This window comes from Mytilus galloprovincialis, chromosome 10, assembly GCF_965363235.1.
Source record: "Mytilus galloprovincialis chromosome 10, xbMytGall1.hap1.1, whole genome shotgun sequence".
NCBI lineage: Eukaryota > Metazoa > Mollusca > Bivalvia > Mytilida > Mytilidae > Mytilus > Mytilus galloprovincialis.
In genome coordinates, this window is record NC_134847.1 from 79,471,360 (window position 1) to 79,483,833 (window position 12,474).

Genomic DNA, 12,474 nt, shown 5'->3' on the forward strand with positions numbered 1-12,474 from the left:
ATTAATGCATTTCTCAAATCACAAAATACGATGAAAAAAATCAATATAGAGTCATACTTACAATACATGTAATTATAAGCTAGGCTTAAATGTATTTGTTCACTAGGAGAAGAAGATTTGAGATATGATATCATTCTTTATATTTTTTAACGAAATATGTTGAAAAAGGGAGTGCCTTCGTCGTGGCTGTTTTTCATTTGGGAATATAAAAACGAATATATCAAGTGAGGTTGTATTTTGACATCAAATGATATTTTTAATAAAGAAAGTTTCAAAATAACAAGCTCTTCATAACACTGGTATATATTGACAGGGGTTTAATAAAGGAACCAAAAAAGGAAAACAAATATAAATAGGTAAATGTGCTTGTTTGCTATTGAAATTTTGGTTGGAAAATGTTCTCTCTTGATTTTTCATAGCTTTATCATTGACAAGACAAAGTTTTCAAAAATATTAAAATAACTAATTTTAGACTTTAACAATTATACATATAAAAGATTTATAAACATAAAAATGGGGGTCAATGGGCATATTTTAGACATTCAAATCCATAAAACTAGAGGATTCCATGAAAAATCTGACAAAAAAAAACCCAAAAAACATGACAATTAAGGTTCCCTATGCTCACTCGTACAAAGATGTGAAGACAAATGATACCAACACAAACTCATGGAATTCTCATTAATTTATTGAAATAAACATGATTAGAGCTAAGTATGTGGTTCCTATACAAGAAATAAGTATGTCACGTTAACACTGATTTCTGACATGTATACGCCCTCTTCGTTTGTTCTATAAATTCTGTGCCACTGTATCTGCTATTGAATTTTCAACATTGATAGTTTGATTAATAGGGTTTCTTCCTTTTCTATTTTCCTAAATATTTCAAATATTTTGCATTTAAAACATCCTTTCCCGAAACTCTCAGTCATTCATTGTAATTTTCTTTTAAAATTGCACGTCTAAATAATAAGAGGCAATATTCTTAAAGCTAAGTTAATGATATAAAACTTAGAATACGTGTTGTGATGATATTACCGATGAGAAAACTGTCCTTTAAGTTCCGAAAAAAAGCATTGAGGGAATCTCAGACAATAAAACTGATAAAAGAAGTAGTTGAAGATATAATATATATATAAACAAATACCCATTGCATTGGGCATTACTAGTTTGATGACTGTTATAATTATATATGTAAACGACCCTCTGTTCGTTTTGATTTGTTGTTTTTGGGATGTTTTTTTTTCTTTTGCGTATAATAATTGTTTATTAATTTGCTTTGCTTAGTTTCAGCTTTTTGTTTGTATTTTTTAAACGCCAGTTTACGGAACGTATTATCGTATACTGTTGTCTGTCCGTCCGTCGTCAATATGTCGGACATTAACTCAAAAACGATTTAACCAATTTGCATAAAACTTCGGGGAATTGTTTCGTTTTTTTGTGAATTTTCGATTGAACGTTTTCGAATAATAGGGTTTAATTCATTAAAAAAAGGAAATTTTCCATTTTTCGGACAAAAACACAAGATTGCTTTCACCAACTTGGACGAAATTTTGGTGAATAGTTTATATCTATTGACATGAGCTCCCTGATGCTTTTTGTATTTTAGATTTTACATTTCCGAGTTGTGGGGTCTAATTCATTTAAAAAGGGGGGATTTTTCAGTTTTCGGACAATAACTAAAAAATGCTTTCAGCAATTATCATGAAACTTCGGGGAATCGTTTAAATCTATTGATGTAAGCTCCCTTTTGATTTTCACAAATTTCAAATATGACATTGAGAAGTAATTGACCTTTTTTCTCTGAAAATTTAACCGTTGGGGCGCATCATGCGCTCATGGCGCAGCTGTTTATTACTTATTTGGAGAAGAGTATGTAAGTTATGTAAATATTTTGCATGTATTAAATTTCAGGATACAATTAAACAGATCGCACAAAGTTTAAGTAGCACGAATAATGATACAAATATTTTTTAAGTTTTGGAAAATTTATCGGTAACACAAGTTAGTAGATACTATAAAGTAGTATTTCTTTTCATGTAGTCTATGTAATCCCCCTTTTTTTTGGCAAGAAAATATATATTATTTCTATTTTAAAATCGTACAATTTTTTTTCCGCATCATTTCGCTCAACATCATATATTTCCAATTATGAATTAATGCACCTTTTAAAAAATCCTGGATTCGCCCTTGATTTGAATCAGCAACCAATAATTTCAAAAAGCTAATGAACACGATTTTGACCGTACATGTATAAGTAAGTCGTATTAGAGCTCCTTGTTCAACGTAAGTAACACCCTTTATCTTTGTTTTAAAAATAACTTGTTAAGTTTGGCAGTTATAATTTGAAGTTTTAATGAGTTTCGATGTACTTGAAACACTAAAGTATATAGGAAATCAACCTCTTCAATTCATAAAATTCTTCTAAACTTCGACTGGGGTAATTCTTCCTTGTTCCCGTTTAAGGTTGTATTACATAGTTGGTTTCGTTTGATTTCAATTACATGCGTGTATTATTGGTATAATGGTATTATTTAGACTTTGATCAAAATGCTAAAATATTTCGTTGGACTATATTTCATATGTGTAAGTATATCCTTTTTATACTTTATTTGTTTATGACTGCTTTAATCAATATTCAAACAGTAAGTAGACTTATAAGATTGAGAATGAAATGAGAAATGTGTCAAAGAGACAATCCGACCAAAGAGCAGACAACAGCCGAAGGCCACCAAGAGTCTACAGTGCAGCGAGAAAACCCCTCACCCGGGGGCGTGCTTAAGTTGGCCCTAAACAAAAATGTATAATAGTTGATTGATAATGGAGGTCATACTAAACTCCGAAATTGGTGATTTCAGTTGATTTCCTTAACCATGTTTTTCTCACAGGCACTTGTCTCTGAAAAAAATACATAAATACTTATATTGAGTGCCAAGTGTCGGGTTTTTCTTGAAAAATCAGTAAGCTGATTATCAAAATTATAAACTACCAAACTGAAAAGAAATATTTCAAAGAATGGTGTGAAAAATCTTATTTTTCTTGGAATAGTATTGAATTTATTTTATCATTGTATATACCATTTTACATGTATATACATGAATATGATAATTGATTTACTTTGTTGATTTGAGGACCCCCCATAAAACATTCGAATGTTTGAGTGTAAAGACGTCATCTATTCAAAGGTTAATAAATACAAAAATAAGAAGATAACCTGACAAGGTTCATCCTAAATTTAACGGTTCGTTTAAAAAAAAATCCTTGTAAAACAAGGATGAGTTTGGATAAACCAAAGATGTAAGATGAACCCAAAGAAAAAGTATTGTACAAGAAAGGAAAATAACAATAGGAAAGACAACATCATCCCCTTTATCGAACATTTTAGTATAGAGTTTTCCACGGCTTGTGAATCTGAAATATTTGAATTTAGCAGAGGGCAATTACACTTGTTTATGTTATATTTGTTCAAAGTTAGTTCCTATGAGCAAACTTTGATACTTTCTTCAGATAAGATTATATTATTAAGCTAAATATATCCCCAAAGTAACGGTAGTTGTTGATGATCATCTTCAATTTAAGAAAACCGAAACGGATCTTTACTTAGTAAGTTTGATCATACACCATTATTGATAACAATACAAGAACTTGTCAGCTATTAAACGGCGCAATTGGTACCTATATGAATATCTACAATCTGTCGATGAACATTATTACCAAGGAGTAAATTTACAGCAATAACTTTATCGTCAGACTTCCAGTAAGTTTACAAAAGCTTCCAGAAAACCGAAGGTGCGTTATATTTGTATCGTTATAGAAGCTTTGTTTGGAAAAAAGTTTATACCAACGGTGTACTGTATAAGGATAGAATCTGTTTACTCCAGAGGCGGATTTATAGGGGAAGGGCAGAGTGAACCACCTTTTTGTGGGGAAAATATGGGTGTAATTATCTAGGGAATCGTTGAAGCATGACTGATGCGGGCCCATTCAGTGTCACTGTCTACCCCCCCCCCCCCCCCACCTAAATGAAAATTTTATCCGCCACTGTACTTCAATTTAAATCGTACATTTACTCTTATTCGGATATATATTTTGTGCTACTGTGTAACTGTGTGTGTGTGTGTGTGTGTTCTTTAGACACATGTTACATATATCTCAATTCAACCTGTATATAATTCCTTGGTGTCAAGGTAACATGCTAATTGTACCAGACAAACATTAGCCATGCAGCTGTCCAGGGGTAATATAATGCTGAAAAATACAGTTCACCATTAACATTCAATTTGCAACCAACATGACCAAATGTTCGTAATATGATAATATGGTAGAACATCGTACAAAAATGTATGCCATAGTGATCAGAATGCTATGAAAGACACCCATCCTAGCATACATAAAAAGTTCACATCAAGATAATGTGTACATTGTGTACTTGTGTACCTGTAACAATGGCAATAATTAGGCTAGGCTTTTTATTTAAAGAGACAGACGCTTTTCACCTTGGTAACGAAAGATTTTTTTAATACAAAAAAAATATTAGAATGATATTTGAAATGACATTTTTAACAGTTCGTGATGTTGGTTTACCAATTCGAGATCTAGGATTTATTTTATTATTATCATTTCACCATTCTGACACTATACGGTCTGCTTGCTTCCTAGTACAATGTTATAGAGACTCCTACTGACACACTATCAAAAGTCTCAGCATATTGAGGGAATTATTATCGTTTTATTCAGCTATCAACAAACACAATAGTATACAAAATAGAAAATGAAATCAAAGCGATTGGGGCATATATACCAATGCTTGGATTTCTTCATTACCACGCAAATATTATGATAGTTATTTAAACATTTGTAAGAAAATGTTTTAAATATTAATTTGATACTATTATATACATAGAGCCATGACCACTCTTCCGTTTTCTATGAGATAGTTATCGCATCGTATTTGCTTTCAATTTCCTCACAGTTTAATTGCACATACATTAAGATAACTATTCGTTATGTATAATTGTAGATTTAGATACAGGTCCCCATTCCAAACTTTCCTTTTTTTAACTATTGTAGCTATTATCTGTGACTAACTACTAATAAACTATTCAGTGTTATTTTTCAACTAGACTTTCTATTTCTTATACTATGTTTCGTCCTGAACATGGTTGAAATATTCGCCACTGGACGTTAAGCAGCCAACAACTATTCATCCTGAACACCTGAATAGATATACCTTGACATGTTTATACTACACTGGACATGTAATAATATTTAAATTATTCCATATTTTCTTGCCGACATTAAAGAAAAGTGAAATGGAAATCAGTTTTGTAAACCATTTGCTCTGCCTTTACTTTCATTACACAATAACATTTGATTTGGTGGCACTATTTAAAAAAATAATAGGATCCACCTCAGCTGATTTTTATTGTGATTTCATGTGCTCTGTACCTTTCGAGCACAAGGTGCAAAACAAAGTATTCATATATCCTATACAATAGATCGTTTTGTATATGATAAATGAGGATAGTCTACTGGTATATAGTTTTTAAAACGGTAGCGTCATGAATGATTGAGGAAGAAATTCTTACCAACAGAAAAAAACGCAGTTACATCTGGACTCGCACCAACATTCAAAGTTTCATCATTAATTTAAATTTAAATAAAGAAGTCTTTTCATGAAATGATATCCTATACTTGATCGTACATAGGGACATGACAATATATTTGTTTAGTCCTCCCCCACTTTTTTCCCAAAATCCGTTATTTTGTTGGTTTTCTATAAATTTCAATCTTTTTGAGTTTTCTGTATTACATGAAGGGTATCAGTTTCCATGTGGCTGGGTAGTCGACCTACTGTATCACTAGCTAGTAAACACTAAGGTTGTGAGTTCTAATCTAGAGTTTTAGTTGCACTCGACTCCAATCTTAATTGACTAGGAAAGTCAGTTTATCTATCGAAAATCGTGGTTCTCTCCGACATTCCGACCTCCTCGACCAATAACAATTGCCCCCCCCCCCCCCCCCCCCCAATCAGCACAATAGTGAAACAAGTGTTGAACATCAATCAAGCAATCCATTTAACTTGTTTTTGTTATTAACTACCAATTACAAGTTTACTATCCACAGCACTCACTGATATATTATATAGAGAGTAATGATGATTGTTCTGCACATTTTGATTTGGAACAGCAAATACTTGTAAATATATTCACAGCTATATGTATTTATAGGCTCCATTTTATGAAAGCTTATTTGTGTCATTCTATGCTGTAGAAAAAAATATAAGTCGTGGTCACGAATTACTAAATCGTGGCCACGAGTTACTTTTTCGTGGCCAAGATTTACTTATTCGTGGCCACGACTTATTTATCCGTAGCCACGAGTTACTTATTTGAAATTTTAAACTTTATTTATTTATTTAGATTCGGAGGATAAACTAGCGGGTTTCCCAAACTATTTGTAACAGAAATTCTTTGGTTTAATGTATAGTCGACCTGAATACCATAATATTATATAGAAATTAAAATACTCATCGTTTCAAAATTGGCTTTTACTTAATTTTCACGCGTACTTTTGGCATTTAGGTCCTCCATCACTCTTCAAATTGGCATTACGGCCCAATCGACAAGTTATATCTATAATCAGGAGTGAGGAATAGCAAACGTCTAAAGAAAATAAAAAATAGACAATGTATAGTATTTCAATTATATATAAATTTTGGTGTTCAGGTTGTCCATACATTGAAACATGGAATTTCTGTTAAAAATAGTTAGGGAAACCATTACATTATTATTATTATTCATCACTAAAAGTTGAATAGTGAATAATGAAAAATGAATAATGAACGCGGTTAAATGGACTCACGTTGTTTTTACTCTGACAGCAGTAATAGCAGGCAAGACTCTGGGTTCCGCGGACTTCATCTCATTTAACTAGAACCCATTTTAGTATCAAACTTGAAATGAGTGCAAACATGATAGTATATTATCTTCCTAATGGTTCATTGTATGTATTTTTAAGAATTTGATACAAGTGTTGTACATTTTAAGGGTACTAATATTATAATAGTGGTGTACTGATATTTTCTGACCTGACAGCTTCTTGTTCTATATTATTATATATGTTATTTTTGTTTTCCAGTTGTTTTACATACCAGATATTTCAGCAATTACGATATACACATCACAGAAGAATAGCCATGTAACACTTGCGTGTGATGTAAAATTGTCCGAAAAACAACTTGATCAACCATATACCATAAAGTGGAAATCAAGTGGCGGATCATATCCAACTGTTATTGAAAAATTAAGTAACAAGGATGCTGTCATTGATAAATCGTTTACTGATAGAGTTGAACTGGTGAATGGAACTTCACTTAAAATCAACGGATTACAACCAGGGGATGCAAGAGATTATTACTGTAGTGTAAAGTTGTATAATAGTTCTCGTAAAGACGGACAATGGATTCGACTTAAAGTTAATGGTAAGTATATTTATGATTTTCTATTATATATTTTTTGAATTATGAATATATTGACATCAATGAGACAGAAACCCAACAACACAAAAAATTAAAAGTGGTCTAGAGCCGTAGTCAGGCACTATACATGTGAAGCTCTTAATAAATCATCCCAAGGCAATATACCGTATTAGGTCACAAGAACACTATGTAACTAATAGTGTTCATCCAAGAGGTCTGGCCTTTCACTTTATCAAGTTATTCTTTTTAATATTTTTTTTATTGTATAGTAAATGTATCAATAAATTAAACATATCTCATGTATTGGATCATTTTGTATTTTTAACAAAATTCAAATATTAAGCAGCAGTGTTATAAGGTAATTTAAAAAATAATAGGGCATATTTCCTTTAGGAAATTGGAACCTAATCATAGTAAGCAAAATACTGTATTTTCAACCACAGGTGATGCTTGTGTATGGCGTTCATTATCACTGGACTAGTATATATTTGTTTAGGGGCCAGCTGAAGGACGCCTCCAGGTGCGGGAATTTCTCGCTACATTGAAGACCTGTTGGTGACCCTCTGCTGTTGTTGTTTTTAATTTGGTCGGGTTGCTGTCTCTTTGACACATTCCCCATTTCCATTCTCAATTTTATTTATATTTAAAAAGCTGTTGCCATTTTTTTGTTTCTTCTAACTCTGTGTCAAAATAGTTCGTATTCATTATTCTTAAATAATTATATGCAGTTTAACAAGTTTTAGATTAATAAATCTAAGAATTCAAATGGTGTCTTATGTCAGACATGTGTTTACACTATGATACATCAGTAACACCAGTGTATAACAAATATAGAGTAAACAGACTTTTTATTTTGTTTTGTTTTTATATGTTTTAGATGACCCAATACCAACTACTACTCGACCTACCAATAAACCAGTCAGTATCATAAGTAGCACAACCACTGCCACTACTTCCACCAGAGTAGCTACTTCATTATCTGTGACCCCCTATACTGTTAGGGATGGTGATGGTGATGATGGTGGTGATGATACAGAATCAGATGGTTCAGGAAAGGGTAAAATATATACAGATGTATCAGTAGATAAATCAAAGGGGACTTCCTCAGTGGATGCAGTGACTGACCCAAAAACAACTGCGATGGTAGACACAGAGAATCAGTCTTTGAAAGAATCGACTGAAATATCTACCGTTAAGTCAAGATATGACAAGACACAAACAATATCAGATAAAACATCAGTAGATGAAAAAGAACAATCAGTAAACTCTCCGGGGTTAGAACAAGATTTACCCACAAATGATATAACATCAGAAACTTTGACATCCGAATTAAAGACAAATTTGCATACAGCCACCATGATGAGTCATTCAAACACACAGTCATTAACAGAAACAGCCATTACAACAGCAAATCAATCCGAACAGGAAGATAAGCTGACAACTGAGACAGAGACAGAAAAAACAACTATATCAAGGAATGGGAGCAGTTCTCCAAGTGTTGATAAGACCAGAACCAGCAAATCAACAGAAACAACTCGGGAGTCAATAACAATAACTGAAGCAGCTGTTAAAACAACAAAACAATCCGAACAGGAAGATAAGACGTCAACTGAAACAAAGACAGATAAAACAACTATATTAAGGAATGGGAGCAGTTCTTCAAGTGTTGATATGACAAGAACCAGATTATCAACAGAAACAACTCCGGAGCCAGTAACTACAACTGAAGCAGCTATTAAAACATCAAAACAATCCGAACAGGAAGATGAGACGTCAACTGAAACAAAGACAGATAAAACAACTATATTAAGGAATGGGAGCAGTTCTTCAAGTGTTGATATGACCAGAACCAGAATACCAACAAAAACAACCCCGGAGCCAGTAACTATAACTGAAGCAGCTGTTAAAACATCAAAACAATCCGAACAGGAAGACAAGACGTCAACTGAAACAAAGACAGATAAAACAACTATACTAAGGAATGGGAGCAGTTCTTCAAGTGTTGATATGACCAGAACCATAATATCAACAAAAACAACCCCAGAGCCAGTAACTATAACTGAAGCAGGTGACAAATCAGAGTCACATTCTATAGGTATATCCGAGTTGACAACAGAACCATCTGTGAAGGTGGCGATGACAACTCTTAGTGCAAAAAATTCTTATGAAACATCAACCACATCACAGCAGCTCCAAACAACTACAGGCTCAGGTAAGATACAGTTCTTTATTTGTTCTCATTGGGTTTTTTTTATATTTTACAGTGAGTTGACTATGGGTGTTACTGTAAAACTTTACCTATAGCTCAACCTGTTTTTAAAATTGACAATACAATAGGGACATTTAAATTGACCAGTTGGTATTGTTAGATTTAAATCTACCTTGATTCTACCTGTAGTTTTTTATTTACCAGTTCCAACCTTACAGCATGCTTTTTTCATGAAGTTTTCTTTACCTAAGATTTTTCTTTTTTAAAATTGATAGGGAAGAAAAAAGTTTTGGTTTCCATTGTTTTAAATCCCTAATATATATTATTTATCTATATTTTACCTAAAGTTCTAAATCAGTAAAAGATTTGATAAATATTTGTTGAAAACTTCTGATTTAAAAAAAAAATCACTTTCCATGTTTTTGTTTGAGAATCCTTAAACAAGTAAAGCAAATAAACATTGCAATTACAATCTTTTTATTATTGAAATGAGTGTATTCCTAGAAGTAATTGGTCATACAATTGCCAAAGAAACAATATTCAGAAAGAAATAGAGAGATTTTTATTTTACTGTCATTTAAAATATTAGGAGTGATCAAGCCATACAAGAATGTCTATTTGTTATTTTCTTGCAGTGTATTTAAAATTGCATGGCCTAAAATGCACTACACTTCATCTTAATGTTTTCATAGCCAGATACTAGCAGTGTTTAATACCCCGAATAATCCAGTCATAATATTTCACTCACTTTAATCGCTACATTATTTCATTTGTATTAGGAGTTTTTTTCTCTCTCTTTTGCCTTTTCTAATGGGAGATAACTCAATATAATTTGCTTTTGCTCTTGTGGAAATCTTAATAAATTTATTATTTCCATAATTTGATGAATACTTATTGACATGTTCCTTGTACAGATTGTTGAAATATCAAAATCATAGTTGAATAAACATATTTATTTATTTATTGAGACTCATATTTGACATCTCATCCAGAATTCCAAAGATTTAAAATAATTCCCAATTTTATTCATTTTTCACTATGTCACTAGATTTTTTTCTAAATCCATAGATTCTGATTACCTTCCCATGATAAACATCCCAATTAAACAGGTGCAGAATCTTTGCATAATTCAGAATCTTGTAATTTTTTTTATCATTTCCATTACTATATTCCGAATACAACATGTAGTTATCCTCACTTTACAAATATTTTGCAATATTTAATTCATATTTTTACTATATCACTTAATTTTACTATATCCACAGTATACATTTTTATTTCATTTCCTATGATAAATTTCAAATTAAAACAATATTTGATCCAGAATTTTATAATGACTATTTCCAATTTCACATTCACTTAAAACATATCCTCATGTTAGGAATATTTTAGAATATTTTACTTTCATTTTTCACCTTATCACTAGATTGGACTTTATCCACTGCATTACTTCAACATTTTATTTCATTTCCAAGATCCCATTTAAATGGTGAATTATCTAAGTTTGTAATAGATCCCAAAATTAATAATGAATGTTTTTAAAATCACATTTAAAGCCACAGAAACATGTTGGACGAACTCACACTATATCTCCTACTTGAATTCCAGTTTTGAATTTTTTTAATCTTTAACATAACTAAATCCCATCTTATGAAAATTGAATTTCCTTGAGGGAACACAGCATTTTAAGTCCTACTAATATAATAGTAGATTTCAAAGAAAAAACACTGCAAGGTATACTCTAAAATTATTTAGAATGAATTATTTCCTCCTTGATACCTTCATGGGAATAAATTCTTGAAAAAAACAAATCACATTTTAAGAAGCAAAATTACTATAAAAAGTCTGAGAGGTGAATTCAAATAAAATAAATCCAATATTGTTTGCACAATGATACCAATAGATTTCAAATATTGCAAATAATAATCCAAAAATGGAAATCTTGAAGGGTCATGTGAAGAAATGAACAACATATCCATCTGAAAATTTAAACTGTAAACACCTGAACAGCTATTTCTTGTTTCACTGGCAGCTATGTATAAGGGTTAGAATTTTAAAGAAGCATTTAGTATGGAAAAACAGTTTACATTTTCAAACATATTAACATGTAGTTAACTTAATTTTTTACTGATTTAGAATTTTAGGTAAAAATTAGATAAATAATATATATTAGGGATTTAAAACAATGAAAACCAACACTATTTTCTTCCCTATTAATTTTTGAATAAAATAATCCTAGGTAAAGAAAAACTTCATGAAAAAAGCATGCTGTAAGGTTGGAACTGGTAAATAAAAAACTACAGGTAGCACGGCTGGTAATCTACACACGCAGAACATTTGGTTCTGCAATGAAAACCGTGAGAGAATTTTCCGGTTATACTTGAGTGGAGCAATTGTCACCGCTTCGAAAGGTATATACATTTTTTAATCGCAATTTTCTTATTCGACTGATCAAATATTGAAAATCGGAGAATGCTATGCTGTGGTGAATACTTGAACAAAAAGATACATGTATCATTTACTGTTGCACGTGGAGTTGAACTCCAACAAAATCAGTTGCCGCACGAGAATTTGCCTAAAAAAGTGACACTTAAATTTGAAAATGGTTTTATTTACAGACCCTCAAGTTCAATTTTACTTTTTATTCGGTCAATGGGTATGAATGTCGTTTTGGTCGGCGTGTACGCTGTCCGGTGTAGATCGACATCTTAATAAATCTAAAAACCTCATATTTTCATTATGACATGCGTGAGGGGATCGGTTCTGATTGAGGACATCGTGAATG

The 12,474-nt window shown here is 31.7% G+C and overlaps 1 protein-coding gene across 2 annotated transcripts in view; it reads left to right on the forward strand.

Moving 5' to 3' along the window:
• The first annotated feature begins 2,459 nt into the window (after nucleotides 1–2,459).
• The window catches only part of LOC143048504 (receptor-type tyrosine-protein phosphatase eta-like), a 52,579-nt gene continuing 42,564 nt past the window's right edge, over nucleotides 2,460–12,474 (forward strand). For both annotated transcript variants that reach the window (XM_076222194.1, XM_076222193.1), the window contains exons 1-3: nucleotides 2,460–2,586; nucleotides 7,141–7,483; nucleotides 8,358–9,692. In XM_076222194.1, coding sequence (XP_076078309.1) covers nucleotides 2,551–2,586; nucleotides 7,141–7,483; nucleotides 8,358–9,692 — 1,714 coding nt within the window. In that variant the 5' untranslated portion in view covers nucleotides 2,460–2,550. The remainder of the gene's footprint in view (nucleotides 2,587–7,140; nucleotides 7,484–8,357; nucleotides 9,693–12,474) is intronic.